The 17,086-nt window shown below is 46.8% G+C and overlaps 1 protein-coding gene across 1 annotated transcript; it reads left to right on the top strand.

Annotated features, from left to right (window-relative positions):
- Window positions 1-254: 254 nt before the first annotated feature.
- TBC1D2 (TBC1 domain family member 2) lies at window positions 255-16,459 on the top strand. The gene is made up of 13 exons (XM_086479294.1): window positions 255-662; window positions 1,324-1,456; window positions 2,382-2,523; window positions 4,643-4,779; window positions 5,408-5,595; window positions 6,746-7,132; window positions 7,973-8,083; window positions 9,715-9,902; window positions 11,098-11,568; window positions 12,544-12,664; window positions 14,608-14,793; window positions 15,424-15,545; window positions 16,258-16,459. Exons 1-13 carry the CDS (start codon window positions 255-257, stop codon window positions 16,457-16,459), a joined length of 2,796 nt encoding a protein of 931 aa, XP_086335420.1.
- The last annotated feature ends 627 nt before the right edge of the window (window positions 16,460-17,086 follow it).

Here is a 17,086-nt window from a genome sequence, read left to right on the forward strand (position 1 = left end):
AAGAGAGAAGACACATATGTAGAGGTCATCTGAGCTGAGGAAGGCAGGGAGCAATGACCAAAAGTAGAAGTTGGAGACCTTGGCTGAGCAGTTTGAAAGCTAGGGAAAGTCTTTTGTCGTATGCCAGACCTGAGCTTATTCCTCCTTTTTCATTTGCTGCAGGTTCTGTAACGATGATCTAGTTGGGATCTGCTGTTACTTACCTTGAGAATTTTCTGTTTCAATCTTGATTCTGAGTGTATTTCCTGAAAGAGATGAAAAAAGGATCAGAAAGTGTAGCTTGTCCCCTTGCCGCTCCAGGCGACGCAGTGGAGTCAAATACAGACAATAGCAGCAGCAGTGGAGCCTCAGCGAAAGAGAAAGACATGCTTTCCTATTCTGGAGAACTGGAAAATGTACAGCTGAAACCCAGCAGAGAGATATCCAGAAAAAAACTCTGTGGCTATTTAAATAAGCTGGGCATCAAGGGGCCAATCAAGACCTGGAAGTCTCGCTGGTTCTTTTATGATGAAAACAAATGTCATTTGCTATACTACAGAACTGCACAGGACATTAACCCTTTGGGGTCTATCGATCTCTCCAGCGCCAGCTTTGACTGCAAGGTGGAAAATGGGGAAGGGGTTTTTGAGATCAGAACACCAACCAGAGTTTTTACTTTGAAGGTAAGGGAAAGCATCTTCTTGTGGGGGCTGTTACAAAACATTCCCAATCAGGACAGACACATCTCTGCTAAGATTCCTCTTAGCTTGAGTTTCACTTTAGCCCTCCCAACCTGGACTGTTACCATTTGGACCTAAATTACTTGCATTGTTTTGGCAAGCCTGGGACTCCATTAGCTGTGAGATGGATGGCTGTTGTTTAGCAGAATAGGAATAAAAGCCGAACTAGGTGCTGAATTAAAATCATTGAGGAGTCCTGCAGTCCACATGTAATTTGCTGAACAGAAATGAGCTCTGCTGCCTAAAATGGTTGCTCCAGCAGGAACCTTTTCTAGATTTTATCTCTGTGAAAATGGCTATTAAGAAGTTCTGTGGGTGATTCCAGGCTAAAATAATCGTGACATTTCTGCTTAGCCTTGGAGCACAGTAAACCAAAAACCGATTAAAATTAGGTCAGTGGTCCACTGAGGTTCTGTTCCTAAGGCTATGCTGAAGATTTACTGGCCTTCCAAAGTGGTGTTGGGACCAGGGGATATAGCATAGGCTTGACACAGCTGGCCTTTGTTTCTGCTGACTTGCACATTGAAGTGATGGTCATCCCTTCAGGATGTGTCTCATGCTGATGAGATTACTCCCGTCTCCTTCCTGTTTTGTGTTATGTTAGGCAATCAGCAAACAGGCAATGATGTATTGGCTGCAGCAGCTACAAATGAGACGTTGGGAATTTTACAACGCTCAGAGCAGATTTCCTGTGGGCAGCTCCCAGCTTGTGAATGAACCTCTGGCTTGCAGAACAAGTAGGTGTCACATATGTCAGCCTTTCTTTTGCTTTCAGCACCCCAGTGATGAATGGTGCTGCTCATCTGTAAGTGGGCAGAAATTTTGGCCAGGTTTTTAAATGCAAGTGCCAACTATCAATGCTTGGTCGATGTGTGGAACTTCTGGCCTTATTATGGATGAATGTGAATGGAGTGTCTCCTAATCCACAGTATGTGGTTGGACATGCTCAGGTATTTCGTGATCATGAATTCCCTCTTGATTTTTCTCACACATGTGAAGTGTGCACATTTGGTGTATCCCCTTCCTCTTGTGAGGCCTATGAAATTTACAGCAAGCAAATTTTTCTTCAGCGGTGGTGGGATGAAGATGTGCATTCCTAGCGGTGGGAGTACACAGGCCAGTGGATTGGGGGAGACCACAAGCAGGGTGTCCACCTGCTTAGTTATGACTAGATGCACGGTTTTTTTTTGAAAAAAATAACCCCCTCCCTAGTAAGTGTCTGCTCTAAAAGATTCTGGGTACCTTGGCGTTTTGCTACAGCAGACAATATTTTGGTTACAAACTGTGTTTGTGGAGTGTTATGTGCACATTAAAACTGTCAAACGCTGTTTGAGATGGGAGAAGAGAAGAGCAACAGCTACCTTCCGTATTGCTTTAGGCTGTTGAAGTTTGATTGTTTAGAATTAGTTATTCTCATATACAAATGGCTGAAGTCACTTGATTGTCCTTGAATAGATGACTCTGTTTGTACATGGAGCCTTCTGTAATTCAACCTAAAACTAAGGAAACCTGCTTTACTGTCCTTATTCCACTTGATCAGTTGAACATGGAATGTATGCCTGTAGTAAAATGTTGTGGTTCTCAAGTTACACGAGGGAGCCAAAGTCCAATGGAATTCTGTCTTGCTCACTTGCTTCTGTGTCCTGTTTTGTTTTTACACAGATATCGTTGACAATGAAGACTTTCTGCCTCCGGTGAAAACACCAACAGAAGCAGTGGGTTTAAAGGCAGCATCTTTGCCTGCACCCCAAACATCTACTGCGTTGCAGAACATCTCCCTTAAGCACCCTTGGACAGAGATACAGTAAGTGCATGAGGAGAGCTGCAATGTGGTTGACATGTTGGTCTACCACTTCGTGCCTTCCTTTCCTGTCACATGTTGTGTGAAATGGGACTCTTGCATAGGTGGAAGAACCATGAAACAGCTTTTTGAAGGATATTCCAGGCGGAAGTAAACTTCCTGCCAGAGGGTCTTTCACATCACACTGTTCCAATGCACTTCACATCATCTAGCTCTTTTAGCAAAGATCCTAGTGGCAGACCTAGGGCTTGGTTAAGCTTTCTGCAGTGTAGGTAGTGGTTTGCATGCCTGCTGCAATGTATATGCACGTTGCTCTTGGAAGGGTACACAGGCAGGTTGAGCTGTACTCTGTAGGCTAGTGATAGAAGCCCATTAGCACCTTTCAGTGGTTTCAGAGGACCTTGAATGTAGTACACTCTCTAAAACAGGAACTCCAAGCAAAAGGTGCTTGAGCCTGTAATATGGCGGGACACTGCACAGCTTGCTACTCCTTGCTGAGTTTCAACTATGTGAATATTCCCACTGCCTACAGTGATGCTTTTATCTGTAGTTGCAGTGTGTAGCTTCATCAGGGCTACAAGTTACAAGCGTTGGGCAGTTACAGCTGCACAAAGACAACCCCCATGAATATCTCTTTAAGTGTGTCCTAGGCACTTATTTACATATAACCAAAAATGTGTAAGTGGCCACAGGTGTGGGAGGCAGCCTGGCACCAGCTGAATGTTTCTGATGGGGGGGTTGGCTGTATTTTTTTACTGCTACTACTGTGGCTATAATCTGATGCTGATAGGAAGAAAGATCCCCCATGGGACCAAAGAGGATCAGTCAGCTGTACTATTTTGCAGGCTATGCATTCTCTCCTCCTCACTTTGATTAAAAATAATATGATCATATCTCCTTCCCACTACACAGCCTTGCTTTTGCTAGCTTGAGTAACAATTGCCTCTGTTCAGCTTCAAATTGTGTTGCTTCCCTGGTTCTGTGAACGTTTCTTCAGGCTTTATCATTATCAGGCTGGGTCTTCATGAGTGTAGCATGTTTGATTACAGCTAAGTTCATCAGATCGCTGAGCTGCTGTTGTGTCAGAGGAAAAACAAGTGCAGCATGAGGTAAAGTAGGAAAGTTGCATTGGATGCATGCCAATTGCAGTCTACAGGGAATGAAGGTCTGCTGATCTTATGTGCCAATATGTTCCCTGAAGACAAAAATGTCTGCTCTTCTGCTGTGGATTCTTACAGTAACAAGGCAAAAGAACAGTATCTAAATGCCAACTTCACTTACAGTTAGGAAGTAACTGACACTGAGTGTTTTGTAGATCTCAAAACAAGGGGCTTGTTTTGTTTTAGCTGATGGACAACACAGGATGAGAAGGGAAAAGACCTGTATAAAGACAGGCAACTGTCTCACTTTGCTGTATAGATTTTACAGAAAATACTTGCACATTTGTGGTTCTGCGTGGTGCTGTAAAGTCACCCCTTAGTGCTTCTGGCAATATCTGATAGCAGCTGGTTCTGGGTCTGACTGCAGTTTTGTTCCTGAATCTCTTCGTTGCATCTAAGTCTATTAAGTTTGTTGTGGCAAGGTTATTAAATGTGGTTCACAGCACAGGACCTGTGGCTGCTTCAGATATGATCATTGTGGCAGTTTTGGCTGTGCTGTAGATAGTTGAGCTTTTCTTGGCACCTGGGGATTTCCGCAGTGAGCTAAGGAAAGGGACGGAGGGAGGGAAGGAAGGAGGAGGAGGAGTGGGAGGGAGAGAGGGAAGGGAGGAAGGGAGGGATGTGGTTGGTCTACTGTTACTTTTGATCCCTCTGTCCAGCCTGATGCATTTCTTGGTGCACAGGGCTCAAGCACATGGGGAAAGATCTCCAGCTGATTTGCATTGCTGTGCTGGTGCTGATTTTGTGGCACCTTCCTGATTTGCACCAGTTACAACCTTTCTCCTCTCAGATCCACCCGTGCTGTGAATAGTTAATTTTCTCAGCACATGAAGGAAATAGGTTTTGGGAGGGGGGATGGGATGTGAGGAGAGGTAAGGCATTGAATAGTTTGAATATGCACCGACTGCAGTGATCATGACCTCTCCTGTTCACTAGGCTGTCTTGATCTCTTCTTGTTTCAGAAACACTGTCTACAATATCTGTGGCTCCAAGCAGCTCTGGGGGAACAATGGGAATGTCTTTAGCTTCAGTGAATTCCAGGAGCATCCTGAGAACCCAGATGAGGAGCAAGAGGCGAAAGTGGAGGCAGGGTGTGCAGGTGCTTGTTACTGATCTGTGTGAGCTGCTACGATTATGATGGCTTCTGGCAGGGAGTCACACTTAGCAGGAGAGGGAGGGAGAGGGAGGGAGAGGGTGGCAAGTCATCATGGGACATAAAAACTCCATCACATTGTCTCAGGTCCCTTCCTGTGTTGTTGGGCACAAGACTGACTCTTTTGGCTTTGCTTCAGGCTGCATCTGTCATTCTTCTACCTCTGGAACCATGTGCAGTGGCAAAAATACCATCCGTGGTGCCAGCCCATACTGGTATTTCTTTGAGGTAGAAGTTAAATTGCTGCATGGCCACAGGCTAAGCTCAGGAGCAACACTGCATGCTTGGGAAGTTATCCACCATGGTGACTTGCGTTTGCTGTGTGCAAGATAGATGAGCGGGGTGCAAGGTGGGTTAACAGGTACCATAAAATATCATGGCTTTGTTTATTCTGGAGGTACCTGTGACTGATCCCTGCTGCCTGTGCTTCAACCCTGTGGATCCCAGCAGGTCAATTTGCCTTGTGCTGTGTGTTAGTCTTCTCTGTTGAGCTGTTGTGAGTCCCCGGATAGCAAGACTCTGGAGTCCATAGTAGCAACCCAATTCTATATAAATTAACCCTATTTCCCTACAGTTAAGGAGGGGACCACAGAGGAGGAGAGGATGGAGCCCCGGCTGAACTGGGTTAGGAAAGCAAGGTGGATGAACAGTACCTTCCCAGGCTTGCCTGAAGAACTGTCCAGGGAGAGGAGCCCAATGGATAAAGTGAATGTCCTACAGCAGCAGATCCTGACACTCACAGAGGAAGTCAAGTCACAGAAGGTGAGTGTGGTGAAGAATTTGCTGCTTCTGAGGGCAGGGCCCTGAGACTGGTCACAGGGACTCCCTTACACCTTGTGTTAGGCTGAGAAATGCTCAGCAGGCACTCACTGGGGACCAGTTTAAGCTCCTGGTGTTACCCTTTGTATATGCCTGATTGTGCCCAGTGCAAGGGAGAATGGGCTGTCCCTCAGTCCTTCAGCCATTGCTAGGAAGTGCAGCTAGCAGATGGGCTGGAAAAGGGAGGTAAAGCAAATCCAAGTGCGCTCTGCAGATGCCTTGCTTGTGCGTCTGTGTTGTGCAGTGAATGTACAAAGTACAGTCTTGAATATGTACCATGACACTGGCAGGAACTGCCAGGTTGAGTGATGCTGTTAACAGCAGGTCATTCTTTTTGAACAGTAATCCACCATTAAGAGGTGATTTGACTGTAGAAGTCAGCACATGGGTCACTGCAAGGGCTGTCTCTCTGAATGGTACTGTTCTTCTTCACAAGGATGGAGCAATGCCAGGCTTTTCACTGATGATGCTGGTAGGTCTTCCAGCAGAAGAGGCAGGAGAGCCAGGTACCACGGTGCGCAATCAGTTGCATCCTTGATTTTCTTCCTTAAGTGGCTGAGATGGCAGATACTGAATCAGCGGCATGTTGCTGGGGCAAGCTTTTGTGCCTTCATGTGGGCTGGACTGAGGGAGGACTCTGGCAGAGGGAACGTTAAGATGGATGCAGCAGTTTCCTTCTGGCAGCACAGGTAGATGCAGACTGCATTATTTCCCTCCCTTGTATTTTACTGCACTGCTGACCAGATCTTCAGCTTCTCTGGTCTCTGCTGGGCCTCCCAAGAACAATGACTGTAGGAAAGCCAGAATTCAGACAGTGTAAGCATCAGCTTGTCTGTTAGCAATCCACCTAAAGTCAAGTCATCTGTGGCCTGCTGCAGAGACCTTTCAGGTCCAGCTCTGAGAGCAGAGCTTCTCTGCTGGGAATGCACTGTGATTTCAAGATTGCTGCATTCAGTTTTGCTTCTGAAAAAAGTCAGTTTCAAGATCCTGAGGACCTTTGACTATTCACTCATTACCGGTTGAGTCTCTACTGTCCATGCTGCCATTGCCCTGGGCAGCATTCTGATATGATGGCTTTGTATTCCCTTTCCAGGAGCTGGTTAAACTTCTCCACAAAGCTCTGGAGGCAGCCCAGCAGGAGAAGCGAGTATCTAGCATGTATCTCACTGCAGCAGAAGATAAGGACAGGCTGGAGCTGGTGCGCCACAAAGTCAGACAAATTGCAGATCTCACCAGTCGACTGGAAGCTCTTGAGCAAGAAAAGAAGGAACTGGAGCAGATACTCACTCTGAGAGACAGCCACATCCAGGAACTCAAGGAGCACGTGCAACTTCTGATGGAGAAAAACCACGCCAAACAGGAAGTCATCATGGCCTTGACTGAGCAGATGGCCCGAGAGCTCTCTGACCCCATGCAAGAAGCCAACACTATCACTGCAGAGACACTGTATAAGCAGCAGGAGGAGATTGAGCACCTGAAGGTGTGTGAGATGGCACAGATAATTTGGGGGCTCCCACTTCTGTGCCCACAGGTTCGGTGGAAGGGTGTTCCTTGTTGGAAGCGCAGAATATACTTCTGCTAGTTGTTCTGTCTGTCTCCAAACCAGAGGCAGGCTGGAACGGGCTCACCTGATACCAATAGGGCACTCCAAAGCATCTGGTTTAGTTTCAGCTCCAGCTCAGAGCCTGTTTTGTTTGACTTTGTGTCACCATTCAGTGCCTGTCTCTTTCTTCACTCTTTTGTTTCACAGCTGCAGTCTCACTTGCTGCCTTCACTAGCTTTGTTTCTCTGTGTTTTCCTCTTGCAAACAGTTTCCCAATATATCCTGGTTCTTTCAAATCCAGCCTGTTGTATGTCACTATATACAGTTATAATGACCAGTTAGCGTGCGGTGGAGAATTGCCAAAAGAGCACTTACTGCATTGTGGGAGAGTGATTGTTTTTGCTGCCAGCCGTGGGGCTGAGGTTTGTGTCAATTTAAAAAAAAAAAAAGAACAAACCACATATATTCTTCATCTTATTTAGGTGCTTCTCTTTCTTTATATCACCTGGATGTCTCTGTGTTTTCTAAGCAGGTACATGCAGTGCACTTAACATTTTCAAGTGTCTTGTCTATGCATAACACTTCTATTTAATGTTGTGCCTTGATTTCCTTTGTAGGCAGTAGTTGTCCTGGGGAGTCCTGTCTTCTCCCCAGAACACAAAATTGCTGAGATATTTTCTTGTCCTTAACACAATCCACACCAGAGGTCCCTGAACTGGGAGAGGATTCCAAGCCCCTCAAGAACTCTCCTTGTATAACTGTTTTGCTTTGTGGCAGGATGATATTGATGCATACAAAACCCAGAACCAATTTCTCAACTCTGAGATCCACCAGGTTACTCGACTCTGGACAAGTGTTACTGAGAATGAAAAAGCTCTTCTGATGAAGGTAAGACAAAGTGACTTTTTTTCCTTGGTAAGACTTATTACTAATTTCTTTCCAAAGTTGGCACTGGGATGGATTTTGATCCAAAACACACCACGAATAAGCTTTCTTCCCAATGTGTTTTTTTTTAGTTTGACGTTTTTTCTGCTTTATGTTGTTCCCAAGTTAGACATGATCATTTTTGTTCTTCAATAAAGTGAAATACCTGCAAAGCTGAGTCTTAAGGATCTGAAACTTAACCAGATTACTGCATGTCAGCTATGCTTTTGGATACAAATAGAAAAGCAACCTTACATGTAGGGAATGAGAAAATTTTCCTGAGAGCTGGCAGACTGACCGAACCCTGGCTCCATCTAGTCTTGATTTCTTTACCAGGTTTGGCACTGCCAGGTGGCAGCACTCTCAGGTCCTGCAGCTAGCTCAGAGTTCTTACGCTTTCTTAAGCTTTTTTATTTCTAGCCTTGTGACTATGCATAACCTGGTTGCTCTCAGACTTGTCCAGTCCGACCTTTTGGTTCTGAACCAGTTCCCCAGGCTGGTGGCATGTGCTGGCATTTGTTCTGTTGGTTTTCTCTGGGTTTTACTTCCCTGGGTTTTAAGGTGTGTCTCCACAGTCTTCGATTCTGGAACAGGGCAAAAAGCTCCTTCTGAAGTGTTATTGTCATTCTTACATCTGTTTGCTTTCTAGACCTTTGAAACCCTACCTACCTTCTAACTTCACTGCCCTTCTCTGATCCCAAAACTGCCATAACCTTCTGAAAGGAAGTAATCAGACCAACATGCTCAATGTGAGGCAAAATGCTGATTAAAGTGGTGGTATGACAGTATCCCACGCTCCTTCCTGTCCCCTCTATATACAGCCTAATTCTCTCTATGGTTTCTGTTTTGTTTTTGTTTTCAACTGCTGCTTCCCACTGAGCAGAAGTCTTGATTGAGCTTCCTTTGAGACACTGGGTGAGTCTTGTCACCTGTGTGACCTCAGTTCCCTACTTGTGGAGTGGGGACAACAGTCCTCATTCTTTTTTTCTGCTTGGTGTGCCCAGGAGTATGGTGGCGGCAGGGACTGCTGTTTGAACTCAGATGGGCTTCCTGTGCTTGAAAAATGTTGTGTACTAGTGCCATGGGACTGGGGTTGCTGAGGAGCATGTGGTCTCCTTGTCTGTGCTGCTACCGTGTAACTTGAAAATGGTATGGTCATAGCTCAGTCCCGGGGGCAGTGTGTTTTTGTCAGGATACAGCTCAATGTGGGTAGATAACTTGTCTGAGGAGCAGGGAGAAAGCCTGCAGAGAACTCAGCTGCAGTGGTAGCTCTTTGGTTGTGTCCTGAGCTGGCTGGGATATGGCCATCCACAGATGCAATGCAATACCTAAAGTAAGTGATGCTGTAGTAGGTCTCCCATTCAATGAGCAACTTCTGTTGCATGCTAGCTACTGCAGCTTGTGTTTGTTCAAAGACCACGGTGATTAATTCATGCCTGTAATTCCACTGACTGTAGGAAACTGCTGGATGTGTTTTCTGGGGCTTTGCTGTTCAGGAGCTTTCACTTTATGTGCAGACTAGGCCAGTAGAGAGCAGTGGCAATGCAGAAAGACCCATCAATGAGCCAGCTCATTCCCTCTTGTTTCCCCTTCAGTGTGCCTGCCTGCAAGCACGAAACTGCCAGATGGAGAGCAAGTACCTGACAGTCTTGCGGAAGCTGCAGGAGGCTGTGCCTGGCCTGCCCAGCTCCCATGCTGAGTTGGTGAGGAACCTCATCCAGGAAGCCCTCCAGTGGGACGTCAAGGAAGAAGCAGAAGAAGGTTTCAACCTGAACCCTGTAAGGTAAGAGGCAAGAGCATGGTGATATTCACACGCTTGTAGGAGTCTGGCTGTGGAAGGGAATGTGCAGGCAAGAAAGCTCTGGGGAGATTTCTATAGCAGGGACTTGGAGCCATGACCTAGGAATGGAGGTTGAGGAGGCTGGTTTAGTTTGGTGGTGTGGAGACCACAACTATCTGATAACAGCTTATCACGGTAGGAAGGAGAAGTTGCAGATGGTGCACCTAAACTTTTCTTGGCAGTGGCAGACAGTATGGCAAGTCCAACAGCCATGGTGTGCCTGGGAGGTAAACATTGGACATGAGGATAAACTCCTTCTGTAGGAAAGGAGGCCACCTGGGAGGTGGGCAGTCTCCATCCTTTGGTATTTTCTAGTCCCAGCCATACAAGCCACTGTTTCCCTGTTCTAGTGCTGGGAACAATCCTGCAGTGAAGTGAGTGCTGTACTGGAGACCTCCATAGAGCCTTGCCACCAGCGCTGCTGGGGTCCTTGCAGTTGTGTTTGTGGTTTCCTGCCCAGTTAGTGTCCCAGTTCTGTAGCAGTTTCCCTTTCATCTGGTTGGTCAGAATTGCAGGTTCTCCAGGTAGCTTTGGAGATGAGACCCCAAGGCCAAGCTTGGTCTCTCTGTCAAGAATATAATGATATCTTACAAATATCCCAGCCTGTGGACTGATGGTGCACAAACCTTCAACAAGTTGTACTATCAGTGTTCCTGCTGTTTTCTGACCGGTAGGAGATTTGCATTGTGTACAGGGAGACTTCAGAAGGACTGTGTTCTTTGGTCTGATGCCCCAAAGCCTTTACAGTCCCTTCCTATAGAACTGTCTCTCCATTAGGACATGGTAGGGAGAAAGTACACAGGTTGAGCTAGATACTCCGTTAGGGGCAAGGGAGCAGGTGGGGTGAGAGCGATCTGATGAGGTTGAGCTGTAGCTCAGAAGAAAGTTGCACTTGAGTTCATATGTGTATGCCGTTGCTGCAGGCTCTTATGTGTCATCAGGGCTCTGAGACAGTGAGCATGGCAGGCTCTCACATGCAGCTGCCAGAGAAGTGAAGGACTACCTGTGCTCTGGCATGAGTGACAAGAACCTGGCAGCAGGCTGTAGCTGGCATGCCCCAAGCAGTGAGTGGCCCTTGATGCAGGTGCCAGCACTCAGCACTGTTCTTTGAACTAACCTCTGCCTTGTGTCCCTCCAGTGAGTATGATGAATATGGGTTTATGACTGTACCTGAATATGAAGTTGAGGACTGGAAACTTCTGGCCAAAATCCAGGCCCTGGAGATAAAGTCCAACAACCTGCGGAGCCAGGAAGTAGTGGAGAAGCCCCTCCGTGATAGGTGGAACAGCGTGGGAGAGCTGAGCCCCTCTGCAGAGCTAAAGAGCCTGATCCGAAGTGGCATTCCAGTGGAGCATCGGCAACGAGTCTGGAGGTGGATTGTCAGCCGGCACTGCAGCCACCTGCCTGACCACTACCAGCGGCTCTTACGGCAGAGCCAGAGCACTGAGCACCCTGCCTGCCGGCAGATTGAGCTTGACCTGCCCCGCACGCTGACCAACAACAAACATTTTTCCTCTCCCACCTCCCAGCTCATCCCCAAGCTCCGAAGGGTGTTGCTGGCATTCTCCTGGCACAATCCTGCCATTGGATACTGCCAGGGACTGAACAGGTGAGGAGCCAGGTATGCTGCTTATTCATGGAATAGCACTGAGAAGGTGTAGACACATGCTCTAGCTGTGATTCAAGCAACTCCAGGCTCCTGCCTCTCTAGAGTTCTGTCCTGGCTCTAGGTATTTTCCTGCAGAATTTTGCATTTGGGGTCTTTTTTCACCCACTGTTGTTGCTGGGATTAAGCAAGCAGCAGGATGCACTTGTTCAGCATCTCCGTAGTTGCAGAACAGGAAGGAGCAACTACAGTAGGTAGAGTGAGCAGTCCCAGAATAACAGCATGGAGCTGGGGCTGAATTTCTAAGTCTTAATGTGCTCAGCAGAAGAACACCCTGGTGATTCCCCTTTTTGCTGAGAAGAGTTGGAGGAAATGGGAAGTTGGAGTAAATGACATAAGCAAAGGCTGAGGAAACTGGGGTTGTTCTGACTGGAGACGAGAAGGTTCAGGGAATGTAAAAGCTTCCACTTCCCAAAGAAGACTGTAGCAAAGGTAAAACCAGACTTCTTAGAAGTGTGTCGCCAAGTAAAACAGGCACTGGGCACTAGCTGCAAGAAGGGAATTTCTGGTTGGACCTTTTCATATGAGGAAAGTCTGTGTAAGCTATTCCTGTTGTTCTTTGGATGGTCTTCAGAAAGACATTTTCCACTGTAGAGAGCCCTTGGTATTAGATATCGTCTTTCCAGTCCATCTGGAAGGGGGTATACAGTCAGAGCTGAAGTAGGTAAGAGCTGTAGAATAATGTACGGGAACATGAGCTATGTCATGTAATATGGAGTATCTCTGAGTGAGCTTCCTTCAGAAACCCACAAAACAGATCACTTGCCTTTCTGATGAACTGTCCTGCCACATTTGATGTTTTGGATGCTCATGGAGCTAGAGACATGCCAAGAGGAATCTTGGATTCTTCAGTTCCTGTGCTGGCCTACGTCTCTTCCTGCAGTGTTGCATTGCCTCACCATGCCTTGTCCATCACAGATTGGCAGCTGTTGCCCTCCTGGTCCTGGAAGATGAGGAAAGTGCTTTCTGGTGCCTAGTCCATATTGTGGAGAACCTAATGCCGGCAGACTACTACAGTGACACACTGATAACATCACAGGTGAGCTGGATGCCCTCACATCTGCTTGGACTCTGATACAGTGATTCACAGTAAAGGTTTAAAAGCAAGCAGTCAGCTTGTCAGTGTGTTTGATTTCTCATAGGACAGTGAAACCACCTTGCAATCCATTCCATTGCAGAAGTGGTGTAGACTTGAGAGTATGAAGTTGTAACACACAGGAACAGCAAAATTGACCCTCAGCACTAGGAAATTAGGCACCACTCCTAGTAATCACTTGAAGGTCAGGTTAGACAGAAGGAAGGTGCCGATTAATTGCACGGTTACTTATTTTAAGCAGGGCCTAGTGGAGGGGAAGTGGCAAACTGACGTGTAGAACTAACTATGAAGAAGGAACCGTCCTGCAGTCCTGCAGATATTTCTTTGGAAAGTGCACCCTATCTTTGGAGTATCATGTGCAGATAGAAGATTTTTATATTCACTGTATTTGCCTCAGTTCGTGATCAAATACAGTGTTAGTTCTGGCTTTGGGGATCCCTGCAGATCAGGAATCCCTCTGGCCGTTTGGTGTGAAATGTTCTGTAACTGACCCTCTTGGTTCAAAGTTGCTGGATTTCGAGGTTTTCCAGACATGTTGTCTTGTATCAGATATGCTATGTCCTCCCAGGCAGACACAGAGACAAGATAAATCCCATACAATTCAATGGAATTGTAATTGTGTGCCCACACCATCCACAGCCAGCAGTGCCCAGTCTGGTGAACCTGGCTGTGACCTTAGTGTCTTTATTGTGTGTAGTCCTTTCAGACAGAAGAGAATTGTATCTGTGGGCCCATAACAGATGAGGCTACAAGCATCAGTATCTGAGAGTGACTGATTGTGGCACTCAATTGGTTGACTAATGTTTACTGGGATAGTGATGTGCTGGTTGAGACACCAGACCACAGGCTAGGGAAGCAGCCAAATCACTGTGCAGATAGCAAAATGTCTATCCGGTAGTGTTAACCATGAGATTTAATAAGCAGTGCTCAATACTTGACATTGTGATTGACAGGAAAACATGGCAGACTGAAGACACAGAAGCTCCCCTACATTTGATGAGAAAAGACTGTCAGCTGAGGGAGCCTTTTTCAGAAAGGCTTCCTGACCTCATGGTTGGTCTCTGAAAGTCTAGCTAAGATCCACGTTAGCTTGAGAAAGTGAAAGCTCTGGGTTGGCTGGAAAACTTAAGGTTTAGCTCTTGCAGATTTTAAAGACTAAGCATATCACCTCGTCTGGTTTGTACCACTGTGCCGCAGCTAAGTGGGCTGACACAGCTGGGGCAGTAGTATGATATGGCATACTACATAGGGGAAGACCCAGCCGTGATCTTGCTCCTTAGCACTTCCACTCATGAAATCACGGCTTCCCTGAGATGAAGCCTTTATAAACCTGGGTGAGAGATCTCACCAACTGCATTTCTGTGTCTCAGCTCGTGGAACCAGAAGCAGAGCACAGACAGTACTCAGACCAGAAAAGAGAAACTAGGTGAGAAGATCAGGTCCTGCTTGCAAAGTCAGAGGAATTCTAGGTGTTTATTCTGTTGGGCCATGTGTAGTCATTGAGATTGGGGCAGGTTTTAATCCCTATGATTCAATTGGATGCTCATGACATCACAGAAAATCCCAGTAAGACTGGTGCACGAAGATGTAACAGCGTTTTCCCTCTTGTCTTTGAGGTTGGGAAGGAATCTGATCCTCTGAGTGAGAAGAATGTTATGTATCTCTACTTGTATCTTGGCCCTGTTTCAGTTCCACACCTTGCACTGGGTACAGCATACAAGTAGTTGGAAAGGGTTGGGAGACAAAGGATGCTCTGCTATTCCTTGGATGTAGGTAGGCTAGAAGGTAGCACCAGTGGGCCACTGTCCTGTTGCACCACTCTTCTCCTCCAACACTAGGACTGCTCTTGACTAGGATTTCATTGTTTTCTTTTTTGTCAAATTTAGGTAGATCAGAGAGTCTTCAAAGACTTCCTGTCAGAGAAGCTGCCTCGCCTCATGGCTCATTTTGAGCAGTATCGGATTGATGTCTCACTCATCACTTTCAATTGGTTTCTGGTGGCCTTTGTGGACAGCCTGGTCAGCGACATCCTCCTGCGAGTGTGGGATGCCTTCTTGTACGAAGGAACTAAGGTGCAACTCTCAGTCTAGGCCTTCCTCCTATCTGCATCACCTCTGTGACCTGATGGCAGGGTGATGGACATACACATGTGTCAAAGAGATGTGGGGTTGAGCCTCTTGTCCTATCCTGCCTGTTTGGTGGGGTGCCTTGACACCTCCCAGCTTCTGTGTTGTCTATGTACTTGCTGCCAGTAGGCACAGTATCCCTGACACTTTTTAGCCAACAGTCCTGCTATGAAACAGCTCTCTGACAGGCCATGGTGTGTTCTGCTCTGTGACCTAGACACAGCTGACAGTATGACAGATACAGGGAGCCGAAGATGGGCAGAGAGTTAGTATCTGAAAACATGAGTCTTGCATTGTCCCTGTGCATCTGGAGAACCCTTGCAAAATCCCTGTGGGGTCCTTTTGGAGGACCTGGTATGCTCTGGAGTTATAAACTAGTTTACAGAGGGTCATTTTGTTGGGATTAGCTCTGTGCTTCTTGAGGCCTGCCCTAACACAGCCTACTGAGAGCAGGAGGAGCCCAGCATCCAGCCTGTACTGAGTGCTGTGTGGCCCACCCCATGTTTTACGCCAGGAAGGCATGGTCCCCCAACTGCCTAAGACTTTTCCAACTCAAATATGTTTCAATCCCCCCAGGTGATTTTCCGCTATGCTCTTGCGATTTTTAAGTACAACGAGGAGGAAATTCTAAGAATTCATGACAGTGTGGAGATTTACCAGTACCTACGCTTTTTCACGAGAATGATCATGGATGGCAGGTAGGACTGTGGGTTGTAGACAACCTTCCATTCTGGGTTTGTACTTGCTTGCACGTTAGGTCAGCCTAAAAAGAGTTGTGACCAGTCTGTTAAGAGAGATGCATGCGCATTGACAGGTCCACAGGACATGGGTCAGTTTATCTCTTTTTGACTTTCACTTCATGGTGTTACTTAAAGTCTTTCTGGCTCAGCAAAGGTGTGCTACAGCAGAGCAGGCCACTACAGCCGAGCAGGCCACAAAATCTGGGCCAGCCTCATTTTTGCAGGAGCTGGAACTTGTGCTGCCATGTGCTGTGTTTCTCTCAGCTGTAGTTGGGGTATTTGGGAATACAGCACCACTCACAATCTTTGATGGCAACATGAAATCATCAGAGGAAGATTTCTGTGATCAGAAGAGCTCAACATCGGGAATATTCCTACCCCAGGCACCGTCAGAATTGGCATCTGATCCACTGTCTCCTGACTGGTGGCTGCACACCAGTACATTAAAAGGTGTTGTGGTATAAGGCTTTTTAAAGTATTGCTTGGGTTGGTGTTTGTGTGAGAAGGAATTGCCTGTGATTCCTTTAAGACTCTGCTTGGTGACTTTAAGCTCAGAGAGCTGAAATCCGAGGCCCTACTCTTGGCCCACCCCAGGATGCCTGTGGCATATCTGTTATCAGCTGTTACCAATCAGTAAATCAGTTCACCAGACCTGTTTTTTCCATCGTAGGAAGCTGATGAACATTGCCTTCAATGACTTAAACCCCTTCCCCATGAAACTGCTGAGGAACCGGCGGTCAATGCACAGGGAAGAGCTGGAGGCAGAGCTGTGCGAGCTGGAACAGATCAAGGCAGCCTATGTAAAGGAGAGAGCAGAGCAGGGGTCTCAGGACCTGAAGGAAGTTGCTAGTGAAGAGGAAGAAGAGATTTAACAAAAACGGTTCCTCATCACTTCCCTCCCCCCTTGTAGAAGGTCTTCAGTAGCAACTGCCTGTAAGAGATGGAGCAGAGGGGGAAAGGTGGTTGCAGTAGGAGTTCATTTGCCCCAGGAAACAAGGCTGTAGGTATAGGACCATTTGGGGACCAAGCCAGACTTTGTAATGTATTGTAAGGTGTCAAAGGAGTTTTATCCTCTTCTATATTTCTCCCTATTCAGTCCACCCTGTCCTGTGTGGTTCAGGATTACAGCTAAGGTTCCACTGGAAATACCAGTTGTGGTACCATGACAGAAGTTGACACAGTGCAGAAGACACAGCCAGGCAGGGCTTTTCTACCTTTTCTGATGGAGGCTTGAAAGAGATCTTTATGTACAAGTAAAATCATTGGAAATAATGAACAAAGAGCACTCCTTCATTGGTACCTAAAACTTCTGAATTGGCCAGGAAGGAAACCTGCTCTTCGAAGGCACGGTGCCTTCAGTGGCTAGCCTGCCAGAAGGCTGCATGTTTACATTGCAGTTACTGTGTCATGACTCTGTCTCCAGATGAGTGTTGGGCCTGAGGAAGTCCCAGGAGCCGGGGGACATCTTCCCATGGAACTCAGGCTGGGACAAGTGAAAT

The sequence above is a fragment of the Leptosomus discolor genome, chromosome Z, assembly GCF_034619465.1.
Source record: "Leptosomus discolor isolate bLepDis1 chromosome Z, bLepDis1.hap2, whole genome shotgun sequence".
NCBI lineage: Eukaryota > Metazoa > Chordata > Aves > Leptosomiformes > Leptosomidae > Leptosomus > Leptosomus discolor.

What these genes read in the sequence shown, in the direction of transcription:
- TBC1D2 (XM_086479294.1), top strand. Translation starts at nt 255, where the DNA reads ATGAAAAAAGGATCAGAAAGTGTAGCTTGTCCCCTTGCCGCTCCAGGC. An exon ending in CCAGAGTTTTTACTTTGAAG is followed by an intron (nt 663 to 1,323) that starts GTAAGGGAAAGC and finishes GTGTTATGTTAG; the next exon opens with GCAATCAGCAAACAGGCAAT. An exon ending in AGTGGAGGCAGGGTGTGCAG is followed by an intron (nt 4,780 to 5,407) that starts GTGCTTGTTACT and finishes ATTTCCCTACAG; the next exon opens with TTAAGGAGGGGACCACAGAG.